This window comes from Corvus moneduloides, chromosome 1 (assembly GCF_009650955.1).
Source record: "Corvus moneduloides isolate bCorMon1 chromosome 1, bCorMon1.pri, whole genome shotgun sequence".
NCBI lineage: Eukaryota > Metazoa > Chordata > Aves > Passeriformes > Corvidae > Corvus > Corvus moneduloides.
Genome location: NC_045476.1, coordinates 134,699,823 through 134,719,996, shown reverse-complemented (window position 1 = coordinate 134,719,996; position 20,174 = coordinate 134,699,823). Strand labels below are relative to the sequence as shown.

The following is a 20,174-nucleotide window of genomic DNA, read 5'->3' as shown; positions in this document are numbered from 1 at the left end:
TGGGTCATCTGGATTACCACAGTGGTTGCTCAACCTCTGACAGCTGCAGTCTCTTAGCTACAGGCCTTTTATCTTTGGCGACAGGGACCTGGGATTGAAGAAATGTACAGAGTTAAAAGTGAGACTACTGATGCAGGACAGGGGCAATTTTCACCCAGTCCAGGCTGGACTCTTCTTTAATGTGCTTGAATAGTTAATAACAGGCTTGGAAGTTTATTGACATGAAAGACACGCAGCATCAATTCAGACAATGTTTTTTCCCATTACACTTCTATTCGGATTAATCTCACTGATTAGGAAAGGAAAAAAAGGGTTGCATAGAAAATGACAAAAATTTTTTGTTAGAAGTTTGTATTTTGCAAGGAAGATGAAAACTGCAAGTAGGAATTAAACAGATCCAGTCTATGCTCAATATTGTGTTGAGCAAATTCACCGCTCAGAAGCATAAGCTTTGTTATTTATTTTAAATCAGATTGCTAACAGGAAACCACTAATCCTAGGAAAGAAGCCAAAAAACTTGCAGCATTGGGCCCATTCTCCAGGCAAGTCTAGTTGAAAAGACAGTTATTTGGAAAGAATAAGCAACATCATACACTTTTGGATAAAACAAATGAGAGGCAGCATGAGAAGAAACAGAAAAACAGAATGAAATAGGGCTCCGGGAGGCTAAACGCGTATTTCGGTGTTCATCACAAGGCACTGTTGCCATTGTTATCCATAAAAATGAGTTAGTTTAAGGCCTAAATTAAGGGCTTTAACCATTAATTATAATTAGTGGTAATGAAACCTTTTAAATTCTATCATGTGGCTTTAAATGGACTGAAGAAGGCTGCAATTCTTTTATACGAGCAAGACCCAACTAGGAGAAAACAAACATTTTAATAAAAGTAAGATATGCAAAAAGCCAAGTGCACTGATGAGGCAAATTAAGCAGATTCTAGAAAAGGCTGCAAAGGCCAGACAGAACATCTTTCAGCAAGATGTTGGAGTAAAACACATCTGGCCTTGAAAGGCTGTAATGGCTTGCTTGAGATCATAGGAGAGAGCCACTTCCATCCATCCTGACCACTTAATGCGTTTTCATCTCTGGCCTGGCTGCAGGTACAGGCTCATTCCTCAGACTGATCTCTGGAGCAACTGCTAGTAGGAACGGTCTCCTGAAAAGCCTGGTACCTCCCAGAGGCTCCTCCTGGATCTTCCCTTCATCAGAGCATATGCTGAGTAATAGAGCAAGCACTTTTTGTATGTCTGACTCTGTTGGGCCAGATGAAAGATGTTGCAAATGGGAACAAAACCCCTCGGACAGATGAAGCTGAAAGCAGAGGGATTTTCACTGGTGGAGTATGGAAGAAAGATAAGCCAAAGACAAGAAGAGCCAGGCAAAGAAGGAATTTTGTAGTGCAGTTAAAAAATCATAAAAGCCCCATAAGTTTAATAAAAATATCAAAAATTTTAATAACCATATTAGAAAAGTAGTTTATTTTGAAGCAAAATATTTCATTTCAGATACTTAGCATTTAACAGTTCTTAACTGTAGGTTATTTCAAAATGTAAAAAAGTTATTTTAAAAGATTGGATGCAATGTAAAACTGAAATAATTAAACACTTTCATCTCGCTTTCCCACTTGAGGACAAACCTGAGTGGCCCAGTTTGACCAGTGCTTGCGAAGTTATTCTGCATATTCTGTTTCATTTACTACTCAATGGCAATCTCTCATCTACTTGTGGAAAAGTTATAATCATTAAATTTTGTTTGCTGATATGAATTTTTTGAACCTTTTGCTTAAATGATCTAAAAGTAATGGATAATCTGAGAACATATTTCTCTTCCTGTTGTGAGTTTGAATAGGAAAGATGCTATTAGACTAATTTTAATGTCCTTTCCCATGAAACATTTAAGAAGTGGCTTGATAATTTGAAAGGCTAACACTTCATGGTGTTTAAATATTCATAAATTATATGTTATAAAATCAGACTTTTTCAGATTTGGAAAACAGACATTTTCAATGACATAACCATGCACTAATAAAAAGTAAGATTTGGACTATGCATGTAAGAAGCATTTTTTAAAAGAGCATTTGCTTTCAATGGAGGTAGCAAAATGCCTTTGAGACTTTGGGGCACTTGCCCATTTTTCAGGATTTGTTTTCTTCAACACAAACCCTTTGCCTTCTGGAACTACTTTTTATCATAAATCCTGGAGAACAGTGAAAAATTAGAGTTTCATATCAAAGCACACACATTTCTGGATGCTATGCCGGCAGACAGTACACTCAAAAATAATATGCCCACTAATCCATGATAATGAAGAAAATCCTTACACTCGAATTCAGTATTTACTGGATGCGCATTGCATTGGCACCAGTAAGAGACTGCTTGAAAGCTGAACCAGGCCTCAGGGACTGACTGAAGACCCCTAATGTGATTTTCCTTTACAATATGTCTTTAATGGCATATTGTAAGGAATTTTGAGTGAGGAAAATCACGGGTACCCAGGACTGGTTCAAAATAAAGGAACCCCCCTCCATGCCACAAAACACCCACAGGGTTGAGGCTCATTTAGGCTGATTTCCTTCTCTAGTGGTGTTGTACCCCAGCTGTCAGTCTGCCTGTTTCCCTGGTGTTCAGACCATTCTGAAATCCCCTTACGACAATTCTGGAAGGCAGCTGGTGTGTGTTCGTACTGGATTGTCAAATGATTTTCTGTTTCCAACCCATCTGGCAAAAGAACTTGGCCACCCTGCCTGTTCAAAGTCTACTACACATCCAGAAATGGGTAAATGAATGACCATGGATACCCAGGGGAACTGGGATTAATAGACTCCCTTTGTTTGTCTTGGCTTTTAAAAGGCTGTGTTTGGACTCACACAGTTCTACAGTGATGCAGGATTCCAACATACATAGGAGGTTTTTATTTCAAGTTTATTTTCAACACTGTTTGAAGTGCTGGAAAGGGTATTTTTAAATCATTGGTAGTCTGTGTTCTAACACAGTCGTAAACCGCTTATGGTAAGTGTTTCTTATACAGCTGTGGTGAGAAAATGAAAAAAAAGGCTGTAAACAGGATGAAAGATAAGGAAGACTAATAAGGAGAGAAAAATATGAAATGGGAAAAAAAAAATCAGTATTCAAAGGGGAATATTCAGAAGGCTTCTTAAATATAACAAGGCATAATCAATGCAGCTCCAGCTGCAGCATCTGATGTTGTCTCATAGAATCAAACAATCATAGACTGTCTTGGGTTGGAAGGGACCTTAAAGATCATTGAGTTCCAACTCCCCTGCCTTGGGCAGGGACACATTCCACTAGACCAGGTTGTGCAAAGCCCCATCAAACCTGATCTTAAGCACTTAGAGGGATGGGGCACCCACAGCTTCTCCGAGCAACCTGTGTCACTGCCTCACCAACCGCACACTGAAGAACTTTCTCCTAACATCTAATCTAAATCTCGCCTCTTTTAGTTCAAAATCCTTCTTCCTTGTTCTATTACTATCTGCACTTGGAAAAAAATCACTCTCCCTCAATTTTACAAGCCCCCTTAAGGTACGGAAAGGCCACAAAATAATGTGGAGAAACAAAGCTGTTCATTTGTTAATATTTAAATATAGAGGAATAAAAATATTGGAGAACATTCCCGGTACAGATACCTTTGCTCCTAGAAACACACTGCTGTGCTAAAAATGCAGGCAAACTCCTGTGATGTTCATGTCATGTTTTTAAAGGATCATGTGCGTCTTCAGTTTTCAGAGATGAGTGGTTCAAAAGGAAATCCACATCTGTTATCTAGCTGTCCAGAGATAGATACAGACTACTAAACACTCACTTCATGAGCAAAATTAGTTATGGAAACTGACTTTGGAGATAGGGTGTTTAATTATTACTCATGGGAAGAAAATTCTCCTTATCTGAGTAAGAGGTGCTTTATTTTCTCACATCTATCTATCTTTAATTGACAGATACATCCAAATATTGAAGCAATTGATACGGAGATAAAAGCAGTCCTTTATTACTCTTAAACAAGAAATGGGTTCAGACAACTGCTTTTAGTCTGGGAATTTCAGCTTGAATGCATTCAACCTCACACACCAGTACCTTTAGTTACTCAGATGTCTAAGACACACTACCAGTCATGAGAGCTCCTCTTTTGTGCATTTGTTCAGTGACTGGGGTTTTTTTTACAATGCAGTTGCTCAGAAGAAGCTGCAATAATGTTGGTTTTCGTCAATATACTTTGTATCTAAGAGACACTAATAATGGAGCAGATTGTGAAGATAGGAGGAAATGCTACTTTTCTACTACTGCAGTCTAAATGCCAGGTATGGTGACTTGAAGTACTGATGTTTTCAGGAGAAGGAACCAAGTCAGGGATTTTTCCATGTAAAAGCATAGGAATGGACTCAAATTCAGACTTCTGTCAGAAATATCAATTTGGCAGGAAAGTCAGAGATGTGAGCTGTAACTATGGGTGAAGCTCTGCTTCTAGTGAACCTAGATGAAGAATTTGCTTAAATTTAGATGAGGATCTCTTTTTTAAATTTATTTTTGTGCAGTCTGCCAGACGACCTTTGGAATGTGGAGTAAAAAAAAAAAAAATAGAGCCCATCCCTGCCATGATTCAAGAAAACTCACTTTCTCTTCCTCAACTTGCACAAAATTGCTGCTCTCATGGTTTCGACCTGTGGGGGTGCACAAGGCATGTTGGGGGGATGCAAGAAGTACCACCTGAGCCCTCTGCCTTCATGGTCTGCTGCAGTTTGAGGCCTGGCATTATAAAGTTAATGAAGATCAATGTCGAATTGTTTCATATTTGTTCCTAAGTGGCAGAGCCCACAGCAGACTGGGGAAAGAGTGTTTACCAGCATTGAGATGTGTGCTCATGGCTCCATGTGCTCCGAAACAGATCCTGGTGCCTAATGCCAAAACCTCTCCTAGTTGGTAGAAAACATCTTCCTACAGGCACATATTCCATATGCTAACAGTTTTTTTGGGACGAGGAACTGCAAAGTTTCTTGCAGTTTTGGCTATCTTCTGTAAAACTTAGGAGTGAAGCACTGTGCACAGACACACTATGGTGTAAATCAAAATGTGACAGAAACATCTGTTTCTGGTGCTGATTACACCTCTTACTGGGACCTTTACATAGAAAAATGCTTCATGCTGTATTCCTTCTCCACAGAAACACAGATGAGGGCCAGCAGCAATAGAAAGGGAGATCAGTAGGTGGGCAAGACAGAAGACATATGTCTCAGGCACTGCCTATCCTCATTCTCATCCTTCTCACCTTAAAATTTCGTGGAAAAGGGGAACAGAAATGAGATTGAAGAACAAAGCTCCACTTTCGACAGGGAAGATGTGCCTCCCTTCTCTGCCCATCACCTGGAGCAGCAGTTTTGTAGGTGCCATGCCATGTCCAGGAACGTTTGTCCCCCAGCTCTGCCACCTTCCCTACCTTGGCAAAACCTTTTCCCCATCAGCCTCCTGTACGGTGCAGTAAAGCATGGATGGCCAAAGCAGAGGTGGACTAAGAGTATCAAGAACTGCCTCTGGGCAGGCTGTGAGGCTGGCTCAAAGGGGCAGGGAGTTGGATGCTGAAGCCCAACACTGAGTGTGGTCCTGATGCTGGCACAGGAACCCTCGGCTGGCTGCTGATGTGGGGAGCACAGCGAGGCCAGCCCAGCCCAGGATGCACAGCAGGATTGTCTTGTGGCATTCCATTGCAAAATGGCATTAAAAACCCATGGAGCTGTTAAGTCTATATCCAACAGCATGAAAGTTAAAAGAATACAACTGTTTTCCTGCATTCTTTGTCACACCACGTTCTAGAGATAAGGTTGATTCAATTTCATCCCAATACAAAGCCATTAAAAAGATTTAATTACATACAGTTTCTCTCCTATAATCCAAAGTCTAGTAGAAATGCACATCCCTTTAGTGTTTCGTTTTTATGCTTGTAAGTAAATTGAATATGGGCAATAAAAATATATAATTTGACATGTGCCCCTTGAAGTCTGTACACCACAAATAATAACAGCTGAACATTCAAGGCCAATGGGTAAAAACTGATAAATGTTAAATATTCTGTAAGAAAAACTTCTGCTGCATACAATGTCACAGTGCTCTAATTTCTTAAGTGAGAAGGATGAAAAGATCTTTCTGATTATCCACCATGGTAAGAAAATATAGCACCCATATGCCAAAAAAAAAAAAAAAAAGGGACAATAATGACATACTGTAAAGAGGATTCTATAAATGGAAAGGACAAATCTGTAACTAGCCCAAACGGGCTTTGCTGTGTAATGCAAAAAATAAAAAACGCCTCAGGTGGAACTCTCTGAGAGTATGTCATGACTGTCAGGTGAGGTAGAGAAAAAGGGGTAGAAAAGGAAAGAAGAGTCCTGTAAAAGCTTACAAGGAAATAAACAAGAACGATAAACTGGAAAAAGCATAAGCAGGAGACTGCTGAAGTGCATGTATTGTCCTAGATGTTCTCATGAGCTTGAAAACTTATTAATGAACACTGCCTAATTAACAGAGCAAAACCTAATTCCTAAGTGGTGTAAAACTCATTAGCGATTTTTTTTCCAAAAAGGCAATTCTCATCCATTAGTTATACTTGATTTTAATTAGAACTGTGCTGGAAGGACATGATCAAGAATGGCCACGCCTGAGAGCTTTGCACATAGATTGAAAAGTATGATAATAACAGCCAATTAGAAAAAGTCTGCCTGGTTTGTCTAGCAGCAGAAACTGGAAGAAGATGCTTAAGTAGACTCTAGATGAAGTTGGGCAGATCTCTCTAGCCTTCATCAGTCAGCAAGTTCCATATTTTCTGAGTCACAAGTTCCATTCACATAATAATTTCCTACAAGGTAGTGCTCTATCAATTTTGTTACTATCTTTTTGAACTAAATAATATTTTAATAACCTCTAAACAGTCTGTGATAACAAATATACCTTGAATAAACAATGCATGAAAAGATTATTCCTTTTTGAAATTGCTGTCTGATGATTTCCTTGAGTGATTTGTCCCCTTTGGATTGTGTGAAATAGAATATAATTATTCCTATTCATCTTCTCATTACCATTCATGACTTTGTAGACTTCTATCTTATCTTTCATCTGTTGTCTCTTTCCAAGCTGAAAAGTGGACTGTTTAATTTATCTTCTTATGGAAGATTTTCTGTTCCTCTAATTGCTTTTTTATCCTTCTCTGCACGATGCATTTTTTTAGGGCAAAAATGAAGCCAATTGTTGAGATGTGAGAACACCAGGGATTTTAACAGTGATGTAAGGAAACATTTTTCTCTGTTCTTTGTTCCTTTCCCAGCAATTTCTACTGCAATGCTAATTTGGAGGATCTTGTCTATTAAAATAACTCAGTTATATGTTCATTCAAAATGAATATAGTACCAAGGGGAAGAAATGGCAGGTTTCTGTATTGCTGTCACTGATTACCAATCTATTGCATAATGAGTTTTTCTTTAGGAAGAAATGAACAGTCATGAAATCAATGGAATGAAATCTCTGAAACATTCAATTCTTATTTTCCACCAAGTATATGCATAATATCAGGCTTTTTATTGCTGCCATTTCATTCTGTGTCTGTATCTTTACTTGAGCATTTGTATGCGACACAGAGGAACTTCACGGACTGAGTTTTTGGGCAGTATCATAACTTGGGTCTGTGAGAGCTCATCCTTCTCAGCAGGTGCTAGTGCAAATGGAAATTCCTTTGATAAACAGTCATATCCTCTTACTGAAATGAATAGTCTGGCAGAAGTATTTCTTTGAAAGAAGCGATAGTGCTTATGAGTGTGTACTAAAACCACAGAGTCTTTGTTAGCAAGCCAGCAAAAATGACAGTAGCAACACTGCAGCTCTCCTCTAGATGAGTAGTTCAAATCTGTGAGGTCCAGAAGAGTCAGGTTTCACTGCAAATCCAAACTGAGTGCCAGGTTTTAAAGACCTGTCAGTAATGCAGACCTACTGACTTCAGCAGGCACGTATCAAACCATACACCAGTGTAATCATTCCCTTGGGGTTCTTGGCAGTGACCCTGATCTGGTCTGACAGGAGTGAAAGAGAATGAAGTTGCTTTTCCTGGATCTGATCCATGTGCTATGTGGCACAGATGCTGTCCCCAAACTTCTGTATACGTTTTTGATGACATCTGGAAAAGTTCTGTTAACAGCAGTTTTAGCAAGAAATCACATTATTTAAAAGATACATAAAAGGCTTAGAGACATAAGTTTGTTTCATTTTCAGAAACCCTCTACCAGGGACTCTGTGGGCAGGTAGAAGGGATTTCTAATGCCTATTTAACTGTGCAAGATGATTTGCCACAAAAAAACCACTGATCTCCGGGGTGAAGGACACAGAAAGTCCTAAGCTCCTAAAGCTTCCGTGGCTCTCCTTTTATGTGTCAGCAAAAAGAAACACAAATTAACCAGGAAAATATATTATCAATTTTGATTTTTTTGCGGTCATTGCAGCCAGTCATGACTTTCCTGAAATGGTCCAACACAGCAAAAATGCTGTGCCTACATAGGACACTGCTAATTTCCAGACTGGCAATTCAGGCTGTCTATGGTGAGTGTGTCATTGTCATACTTTGACTTATCTGATCTGGAGTTTTTCTCTTTGGAAAAAGAAAAAAGAAAAAGCAACCTGATTTAGCTCTGACTTAGAGAAAATGAAGACCTCTTCAACACATCAGTCATGATGAAAGCCAAATAAACAGTTAACGGGTACTTCCAGCTGCCTTTGTGCCAAGCTTTGTGAAAAACGTGAAACAACTCTTCCAAATGCTATGTGACAAACCTAGTGATTATGAAACAGAGCTTTACCATTATGGGTAGGATCATAAAGTGAGGAAGACTTAGTCTGTGGAAAACCCTACCAAGGCCAATTTCCATCACTACTGAAACTGCCAGAAATGCCTCTTAGTAGCTGTGCTATGCTAATGTCTTAATTCAAGTGTGTGTGAAAGATCCCAAACTCACTCTATTCAGGGCCGGTGATCCTCTATACTGCATAAATAAGACATTATAGCTGCCTCATGCAGACCCTGTGAATAATTCTCATGGACACTACGAGGAGTCAAGATCTGGTAGCCCAGAGAACATCTGCTTGAATTGCAGATCTAGCTCTTAAACTCAGACACAAGAATTGCACTGGTTTTGAGCAACTGATGCCCTGAATGAACCAATTAGTTACATTCATGCAGTAAGCAAGCGCATTTGAGCCCACCTGCCCCCTGTCTGAAGCTATCTCTATTTTGTGATGCATACTTCCCCAGCATTGAAACCAGTGAATCTTGTTTGGAAGCTGCTGAAAGAAAATAAACTCATTCATTTCTAGAAACATATTGATGATTTTTGTCCGTGCAGGCTACCATGAGTCAGTGATGGCAATGGAAAACACATAAATGGACAGGAAACTGGACTGCTATTCTGTACACTAAATCATGTCTAATTACTAGCATTTTTTTTTTAAGGAAAGATACCTTTCTCCTCTCCTCTGCAGCCTCCAGCTTTTTCTGGATCTCCTCAAGAGAGAGTTCTTTCTTCTTTGGAGAAGCTAAAGTTCGTGGTGCTTCTGAGACTGGAGATGGCGGCTTTAGGATCAGTTCAAAGGCCTGGCCTGAGGCACGTTTGTTGATTTGTTTCACTTCCATGTCTGCACAATAAGGTGGGAAATTGTAAGTTCTTCAATACACCAGCAGTATTGAGGAGAGAAGCAGCATTGATATCAGAGTAGGATCAGAAGAACAGAAAAATGATTTAGCATCTTTGCCTTGGGCATTTTAAGTGCAATGGCAGATTATGGGCTGAAAACCATTCTCGGGAGTACATTCCATTTTATCTGTAATAGCTTAATTATACCTTAATCTCATAAAGATAAAAATTTACAGCAATTTTGCAAGCTTATTGGGGTTCTGTGCCATTTCACACCCCCTGCGAGCAGTGCCCAAGTTGATTAATTTTTTAAGCATGCTTTCATCTTTTCTTCATTATCTTGGGAATTATGTCAGCTGTGAAGGGCTGTAATTCTCAAATGGGGAGTAGGGAAAGAACAGCTCACTACGAGAGGGCTAATGTTAAAAGTTTAGTTAGTTCTATTAGGAACAATATCCAGCATCATGGTTACTGCATAATCTGTAGAAAGTAACGACCCAAACCAGCAATTAAATTGTTAAACCAGCAAAATATTCACCAACTAACACTATGGACTAAGAGGTGAATGGAGTAGTTTCCCAGCACTAGCACATTTTCTGACCAGCAGGATGATTTCCAGTAAACATCACTCACCATCATATTTATAGATGTTCATGTTGCGAGGTTCCGGGTAAAAACAGGAGCAGATCAGCGAGAGCATGGACAGCTCCTTCATCTTTTCCTTGTAAGCTGAAAGGAGAGATCTTGTTAGCATGCTTCACTTCCCCAGCTCCTCCTTAGTGAATTTCTAGCTGAGATGAGTGGCCAGGGACCAGAAAACCTACTCTATCACCCACCTGGCAGATTTCTCTAGAATATTTACTTTCAACTATTTCACCTCAACATTGAGCCTTTATCAAATCACAAATGAGATCCTCAGAAGTGCAAGACGGCTTCTGGTCCTCTACATGACCTCAGCCTTGGCCATAATGCAGACAGTCCTCTCTGGTTTATATAAAGTGAATCTGGCTACCAGGAAATGCATTTAGCATTGGAAGAGTGCCATGACTCCACTCTCCCCTGGCCGGTGGAGAGACATGAAGCTCTTACAATTTCTCTGATGTATCCAAATGCAATTGAGAACAGCTATGGAAAGCTGGCCATATATTGCCACAGGCAGATGTTAAATACATTATCTTACAAATGAAAATGTCATCCAGAAAATTAAAAATAAAACCAGAAATGAGGATACATTTATCAAAAAATTTGCTTAATGTCCTTAATATGCTTAACTACCTCAAACAAAGCTTTTCTTTCCCCACTTACTGGCCAAAATATGTTGCTTTCACACTCAGGTCTAGTCTGTATTAGCCAATGCGATTAACGCCCTTCTAATTAATAATAGCACCTTTATGGTGCTATCTTTGCTGACTTTGTAATGCCTGTAGGCCCCAGTTAGGAATATAGGTGGCACTGATCTAAAAATGGTGATACCAATACTTAATCATTATACAGTTTTCTGTGTTCACCCTTCCTAACTGCTTGTAGGTCAGAGAACAGTCTTGCACTTGGTCACTTGGCAAGCCAATGACAGAGCCCAGACTAGAGCTGGCTCTCCTGGGTCCTGGGGCAATATCCTGCCCACAGCACATCGATTTTAAGGCAGGGTGCTTCAAAATTCATCCTGGCACACACAGATCCCTGCTATTATCAACATCATCTCTACAGAGGCGGACACTCATTTGCTGCCAGCATGTGAAAACGTGGCTTAAAATATCTGTGACTGAAAGTATTGTACTTAACAGATTAGACCAAATTAACCCTTGTTGATGCTGAATGGAAATCTGATGGTCCTTTGATCTTCAAACTGTGGATACATATGAAATTCTCAATCAGCCTTTCTCACGGATGCTCTTGTGGTTCTTGATTTTGCTTTTCCTACTCAGAAAGAAACCCGAGACTGGTGAGGGCTTGAGAGTCTTTGGGTGCTGCTCAGTATGGTGATATTTGAATAATGGTCCAAGAAGAAATTTCTAGCTGCCAGTAAAGGATTAGTTAACTTAATTAAGCTTTGCACAAGGGCCTCTAATCATGTACCTTGAATAACTCACCTAAAGGAGATACAGCTTTTCAGAAACCATAGGTAAAAGACAGCTTTGAGGTTAAGAGTGTACTGAAGACTCTGCTTTCTGTGAACTTAGGCTGTCATGGAAACTTGGTCTTGACAAGATTTTGATTTGAAACTGAAGTACCGACTCGCAAAGAATAACTCAAAAATCTTTTGAAGAGAAAAATCATGTCCAACTGATGTCTGTTTAATTATGAATAATGATAAACATAATGAATTGTTCACTTAGACCTCCATGCAACAAGCACACAGGTGTAGTTTTCCAGATTTTCCTTTGAGGAGGGCTTGCCCAGCAAGCTGCTCATACCACTGGAATGGCATCCTTCCCAGCAACAAGGTTGTGGAGTGGGTGCACATCAAACCCTGGCAGGTGCTAAACACAGAGAAAATGGACACTGGGTTGTGTGTTAAAGACATGGCCATTGATGATGCAAGCAGAATCTTGTACAAGATCTGCTGAATCACTGCTAAAATGTATACCTTGAAATATCTTTTTAGAGAAAAGCATACAAAGCAGCATCCTAGGAATCGCGCCTTTTGGGGCCTTTATTAATATTTTTTATCTTTGCTTGACATTGAATATGTTTTGCTTCCTAACAGCATTTAAAATGACTACAGAAAGGTGTTTGTTTTCCCAGCTTGCCATCTGTTTCCCAGCTTGCTTTGCCTGTTGCAAAGCACAGCAGGAGAAAGATCAGAACATGCTCAGCTCTCTTTCCTTCAGTGCAATAGCTGCAATGAAATCATGCTGGAAAAATCATTGTCTCAGTTCATTCTGGCCACTTGCAAAATTAGTATGGCTGTCCATCCTTTACAAGAACTACATTTTTTTTTATTTTGTGGTATTGATTTATTCTCCACTTGCCCTAGAGAGTCCTTCAGCCATAGCTAGAACTTGGCTTGAATACTCACAGAAATTCTGGAGGCTTCTGCAGCTCTGGGAACCAAACAACCTGCCATGGTGGCAAACATGGTTTTCCTTTTGCAGACTTAAGGGCTGAGGGTGTCAAAGGACCTGAAGAGGCACACACCTCCTCTGGTGTCCATCATCAACAACATGATGACGTCACCCTTGATCAGGCTCAGCTCTGAGTAGCGGGAGCCCTGCATTGTTCAGCTCTCCTTTCCATAAACATTTCCTTAAAACACATTAAAAAAGCTGAAAGCAGTTATGTTAGCCCAGTTGATGGTCTGATTAAAGTGGCTGGCTCATGTCTCACAGGTTAGACAGGGAGGTAACTATACTTTTCCAAATCCCAAGGATTAGTGTTTTAGCCATAGAAGCCTGTTATCCCAAAAATAAAGTTCTTCTGTGAAGAAAGCAGCACACATAGACCAGAAAAATTACCTGCCTCATAGTGGAGCTTTTCAAAACCCTTGAAGACAATGAAGACAAGCAGTGATTGCAATGAAGTTTATTTTCCAAATGTGTTTCCACTGGCTTGCTAATTATATCCCTCCTTGTGCAGTCATGTAGGCTACATATCATTCCATTAACTGTGCAAGTTAAATGAAGGAGAGTAAATGATAGCAATCCTAATAGTACAAAAGCTTTGATAGGGAAATTGCTAGGAAAGAACAACGTTGACAAAAGATGGCAACAGAATCTTTTTAGTTATATGCAGCAAGATCTAAATGTTTATATGCACAAAGAACACTGATTTGTGTTAAAACCAGAAGAGAATTCAGTATTAGCATTTCTTGTAGTTTTGCTGTGAATATACTAGTATTCATAGGTCTTCTTAAATTCTGAAACTCTGTGATTATTCCAGAACCTCATCTACTTCTTAAGAATAAACTCCTCATATTCAGAGTTGCAGAGAAAGCATTAGAAATACTACCAAATGCCCCTAGATCTTTGATAGCCTCAGAAAAGAATGAACTCAGATGGCATTGAGACTCAAGAATGCATGATTTTTTTTCTGAGAAAGTCCCAAGTGTACCTTAATATTATTGCTTTAAGCCAACCTCACCCTTTTCTCAAACTTCCTCCATTATTTTCAACAGCTGTATTTAGAAACTGTGAAACGACTCCCTCTGTTGGGTGAACATCCATGCTCTCCCTTTGTGGGCTCTACTTGATGGTCCAGGTAAGATCTTCATGGGTCTTTTAAGAGGTCCAGTTCTACAACTGCATGAACAAGAAGGGAAGGACAGCAGGACTGGATCTCTGGAGGGAAACAGTTCTAAGGATTTCATGCCCATGTTGTGTAATTTTGGGGATCTTTTCTTTAGTCCAGTCTGGTCCCATGGTCTGAACAACCATTAGAGTCTGGTGCACTGCTAACACACTTCTTCCAGTTTCAATACCTATCAACTAAACCAGTTTGTGCTCCAAAATTGCTCTGATGTGTGAAGCAAAGCGTGGTCAGCTGGGGTGTTTTGATGATCCTCTTTGAAAATGCTCTACTGGTCTCAAATAATATGTTTATTCAGATACATCCTCTATTCCTCTGCAGAAAAGTAGTCCATTGCCAGTCCTGCAGCTCACTTGCCCAATGAATGAAGCTACTATAGCAGAGTGCTATGGCTGCCGTTAGAAGTCAGCAACCACTTATTTACTGCTGGGAGAAATAGCAGGGTTAAGGAAAGCACTGCTAAACCCTTCCTGTCTGTTCTCATCTGTTATCCAATAGCTATAAGGAATTTTTTACAGTTTACACTGTAAAATGAAAATCTGTCCTGACTGACAGGCCACGGGCAATTTGGGTCACATTTTGTTCCTTGGCAAAGCACAGCTCAGACAGATTGCTGTGTCACAGCAGAGACCATTATTCATAAGCAAGACTATTTTTAACACATGAACAGTGAGAGAAAAGTGTAAATGTTACTTATAATTAACATCTGATGAAAGCAAATGTGTTGATTCTTTTTGCCTTACTGAATCCAGTCCACATATAAGAAATGTATTTTATACATACATTAATATGCATAGATATTAACCACATACATTAATATATACACATTACATATATTAATGTATAATGTTACTGTATTTTGACATTTCAAGTACCACTTGGCAACTATTTCTTGAAGTTCTGCACACCTGGAAGGAAAAGGAAGCTGGCACATTGCCCATAGTCAGAATGTGCAACCCATAATACAGCTCAGCCCCGTGCTCCCTTGCCAGGAACCTATGCGACAGTTGCCTTTCTGAGACTGAACTGAAATCCTGCTTAGTTTTCTCCTCTGGAAGAGATTGAAGCATTAAGATGTATGATGAAGCATGAAACGCAGGTAGAGAAGACCTACCACACCTGTCCTTCGTATGGATTTCTGATGGATGTTATTGACAATGTGCTTTGTTACAAATGTCATTTTGTTAATGCTCCCTCTGGGGTACTAGAGCTTTTGGTTTGTCAAGACAATGTTTGAAGTCATGTAATTTTGTGAATACCAACAGCCACACTCTGTTGGCCAGTAATTAAAAAAATTTTTTTTTACTAATCCATATTAGTAATGTGCTACATCCTTTTCTGCCAGACAAGATGACATAATATAATCCCAACTGTGTTCTTTCCCCATAGGTGGTGAGGTATTTGAAGAAAGTTACATGATGAGTACTGCTGAAGTGGTGGGCTAGTACTGGGACAAGCACATGGGACTGGGAGAATTAAAACTCAAGATGGGGCAAGCGTAATAGGGAGTCTAGGTATCAATTAGTTTTTGGCACGTCTGAGCTCTATCAGCCTGGGATTCACTTTAATTAATGCTGGCCATTATTTAAAACAGCTACTTTGCAGAAATAATGAAAGCTTACTTTTTAGTCAAGGGAGAGCTCTACCAGAGAATGATGGTTCCATTCAGATGTCTTAAGTTAAATGAATTAGGTTGTCTTAGGACCAGCAAATCTATCTTCACTGTCAGGAAGCCTAAGGATGTTTATAGACTTATGGAGTCACCAGTGATGGAGGGAATGAAAGCAAAAGCCCCTGCAGTAAATATATCTTATCCATCTCTTATGCTCAGCCACGAGTGACATCTCATTTTGGTGGTTCACATCAGTGGGACTTATTTTGTTACTCTCTGAAAGCAAAACACTGCTCACCAGCGCATGAGGTTGAGCCCATCTCACAACCAATGCATATGTGCGCTCTTCCAGTTTCCCCAACAAAAATGAAGTTGCTTTATAGCTTAGAGACTCTTCAATGCCCTACAGTGCTCACCTGCTTCACTGTAGGGAAAGGTGGCACAGGGCTCCCACTCACCTGGGGCCATTCTTTGGTGGCCAAGTCTTTAAAATTGCACTCTTAATATACTGCAATGCAGTTTAAGATAGAGATGAGAACAGAGTTTTGGGCATGTCCCCTGTCCCTGAATTTTTTGCTATTTTTATATCTAGGCGATAGAGTAAGCAGGTACTATGAAAAAGTAACAAGAAACAGAAAACACAGAAAAAAAGGAGTGATCGGTGAGTTTCCTCTGTCAACCGTGACTCTAGAATTTCCTACAATATGCCCAGAAAACAAGAAAGGAAGAACTTGGGACAGCTCTAATCTGCTTTTGTGGGAACTGGGAGTTTGAAAAAATAGTGTTAGGCATTAATTTCTGCAACCCTCATGAATGTTCCTGGAAGAAGTATCATCAATTTTATTCTCTCCAACATGAGACTCTTTTAACAAAAGTCTTAAAATGGTTTGAGATGGAATCAAGCATTAGTGTCACCCATAAAAGCACAGAGTGGCCGTGAAATCAGGGATCACTGTAGCATCAGTTCTTCAAAATACACCAAAAAACCAATACAAGCAATAGATCTGACCTTCAGCTTCTTATTAAGACTGTGTCAGATTGTCCCAATGAACCCTCTCCTCGAGTGCAAGGCCTTGCATACCACTTCCACAGCATAATTCAGGTGACAGCACAGGATCTGGCTGGAAAACCAAACCCATGGAACACACAAGAACCTGTATGCTTATGGAAAGACTGTCCTGTGATGGTGTCCTGGGTTGCAGTGTATTCTATTACCATCCTCATCAGCTGTTGAAATCAGGTGGGGCAGTGTTTCCTTGCCTCCTCCCCCCAGACTATCTTGCTGTTAATGGCCCATCATTGTCCTGTGCATGACTCACAGATAACTCCCTCCGGACTATGTCCTGTTAATGAGCCTCATCAACACTTGGCCTCATGACTCATCACCCCATTGTGAGATGCTCCACCCAGAGGGAGGAACCAAGCATCCCATCGTGGATATAAGCTGGGATTCTGAACATCAGAGACAACCCTTCCTACTGGATTTCCAGGGGACAGGAGCTACACAGCCACCACTGGACTTTCTGAGGAAGAGCAGACCCTTTTTCTACAGGATCACTGCTTCAGAGGACTGCAGCCACCATTCTACCAGACTGCTACCACCACCCTGCCTAACAGGGACTCAGGTTGTATCTTGACTGTCAGTTTGAAACAGTGTTTTCTTTTTTTTTCCTTTTCTTTAATTTCCATTAAATTGTTATTCTGACTTGGTGCCTCCCACTGGTTTGTTTTCAAACTAGTACAAGTGGTTTTCTTGAACCTATAGTGCAGAGATACAAATGCACACAAACATGCAGATTGGAGAGTGGCACAAGTCTCACTAAAAATTGCCCCTAATTTTACAACCTAATCTATCACTGATTATGACTATGGCTTTTTGGACTAATTCAGGTACCATGTCTGTGGTTTTACTTACTGTGTGTGGTTAGAGTCAAATGTCTTTGTTCACTTTATGATGCCAGAATGTTCAGATGTAAAGTTACTATTTTGTATTATTTTGATGTATGTAATTTTCACCACTGAAACAATGAGAAGACCCATTTACTGAACCCTGAATATTACAGTCATCTGTGACATGAGTTAATGGGACTTCTTTGTTGAGCTGCTGCAAACCCATTTCCAAAATGAGATTTTGACGTGAGGGGTCTTTTGAATTTGAGAAAACAACAACTTTGTCATGGTTACTCAAAACAAACACTGATGCAGATGCTTTGTCATATTGTGCTTTCTATTCGCTGAAATGAAAACACATACATTTCCTTCTAGTGTGGAACGAATACAGCAAGCATGTGCCTGTTCAGAGCCTGTTGGTACACTCAGAGCCCCACAGACTCACCACACTGCTTGCTGATGGAAACAAGGGAAGACAAGACAAGAAAGCCACGGGCTAGCTCCTCCTTCTTCAGCTCTGCAGAAATTGGTCTGCAGCAGTGGCAGAGCCAGATGCTGTACTCTCTTCTGAGCCACCCCTTTGCAGAGCCCATGCATTATGGTGGCATGAAGCCCTTGGCTGTTAAGCTCCAAAAGTCCTCTGGGACTGAGGGGAAGGCAAAGGAGCCAGTACTAATACAGAGGACTGTGGCCCTCCTGAAATTCACTTGTACTTAAGAGAACTTCAACCCAGGTGAAAACAAAAATTCCAGAGAATTTTTTTCCACAATGGGGAAAAGAGAATCTTCTTTACAGTCTGCTTTGCCTTTACCAGGCATCCCTTCCCCATATCTCCCTCTGTACCTCCGCATCCCATCTGCCTTCCCCCAGTTTTCTTCCCACAGAGCTTACTGTGTAGGAAAGGATGTAAGTTACTGAAACAGACTTTGAAAACAGTGGGGAGGATGAAGAGTGAAGAATAAACTTAAAGGCTACAGTAGTCCTAAGCTTTACTTCTGGCTGGTTAACTGAACATAACTGTCTAATTTTTGTGCAGGCAGAAGTTCAAACCCTGTTATTCAGATGATTTGGCAGGATACTGATGTTTAAGATGCTGAACTTACAGCTACCTTCATAAGAGGCCACTGGAGACACGGATAGTTTCTGATTATCACCTAAGTGTGGGAGTCATGCAAACATCAAAAGTTCTAAAATTTTTAAGGCAGCCCCACGCCAGGAACCATTCTGCTATCCGCTCTCTCCTGTACTCACTGGAAGCAAAAAAGACTGGAAACTCAGCTATGGGATGATCTGAACCAAAGTAATTTTCCTGAATGTGGACTGGATGGAAAATGCAAATAGGCTTTCAGCAAACACCACGAAGAAAGCAGCAAGACCAGGAAGAAATAACCTTCGTTATTTGGCTCACCTTACCTGCTTGAGAACTTTTGTTGGTTTTGTTACATACCTGCACCTGGGGCAAACAGTTTCTTGTGATTGGCATTGCAGCAAGCTTAGCTCTGTCATCTCTCACAGAAAAATCTGTTTTAGCTTAGGACTCCTGTTAGAGTAGTAGTAAGGATTCTTCATGTATCATTCTGGGTCTGATTCTATCACTAATTTTCCTGTTCTCAAGAAAAACCCCTATCCCCTGATCTATCAACTTAGAGTCTTATATGAATGATTTAAGAAACAAAACCTTGAGCTCTGGAGTTTTTGAATGGGTGGATTTGCCTCCCATGACTTTGTGCTCACGGTGTGTAATGTATTTCCTTGGCGCTCCATGCCTGAAGGGTTGTGATACACCCTTTCACCAGGACACAAAGCCATTAAACTCTTTTACACTTCTGAGACAGGTTACATATAAAATGGGTTAAAAAGACAGATATTTCACTCCAAAGCTTCCATTAACATGGCTTTGAAGATCCCTCCTGGAAAGCACCACTGAACCAGGATCTCAATCTCCATGCAGGCTACAAAAGCAGTGTTTTCAGGAATCTGGATGCACATACCTGAAGGCCAGGGAAGCAGAAGGCTTTTGAGAGACTCTCTTCAACACAAACACCCTAGCCTTGCTATATGTAAGTTATCTTGTCTCAGCATTCCTGGGACTGGGGCTATGAGCCTTCCATAACATCGGCCTAGTGGAATTTGCTTCAGGACTTCGCTGCAATAGGACAAGCCCAGATTGCTGATCCTTCTCTCAGAAGTGGACATGTAGTGTTCAGGAGCTCCCTGAGCCCAGCTGTTTCCTGGGTACAAAGCTGTGGTGCTTGCCTTGGTTCTGGAGTCACTCTGGTGACTGAAGCACCAGGGAAGGACTTGTAAAGGAGCTGGAACTTCTTCAGTGTGGGGTGGGGAGAACTGAACTACAGGTTGGAAGCTGCCAAGCTTGCAAGCAGCCCACTTTTTCTCAGCAGCATGCAGGCTTCAGCCACCACAGCAGCAGCGTGTCTGCAGCCTGGTGCTGAACTGAGCACTGGGGGGAAGTGAAATTTCAAGTCCTTGTGTTGAGCACTCCAACTTTCTCTGATGCCTCAAGCAGAGAACCTAGCAGAACACCTAGGACTAGGCCATCAGGGGTGGCTGCTGCCTCCCAGTATGCTCTCGAGGTCATCTCATCCTCGCATTGTGGGAGTATGCAGGGGCCCAGCTGAGATCTGTGCTGCTTTCTGTAAAAATGTGTCAAATGCAAACAACCTACGCCACAGAGCTTATGGTGTGAGAAAGAGAGGCAAGGGATGCTGCGGAAAAAATGACCCAGAGGTAAA

At 40.7% G+C, this 20,174-nt stretch overlaps 1 protein-coding gene across 1 annotated transcript in view; it reads right to left on the bottom strand.

The window, feature by feature from the left end:
- Window positions 1–20,174, bottom strand: part of STMN2 (stathmin 2) — a 38,269-nt gene that overhangs the window by 3,035 nt on the left and 15,060 nt on the right. Inside the window, exons 3-4 of the mRNA XM_032128080.1 lie at window positions 10,311–10,406; window positions 9,506–9,678 (exon numbers count right to left, since the gene is read on the bottom strand). Coding sequence (XP_031983971.1) covers window positions 9,506–9,678; window positions 10,311–10,406 — 269 coding nt within the window. The remainder of the gene's footprint in view (window positions 1–9,505; window positions 9,679–10,310; window positions 10,407–20,174) is intronic.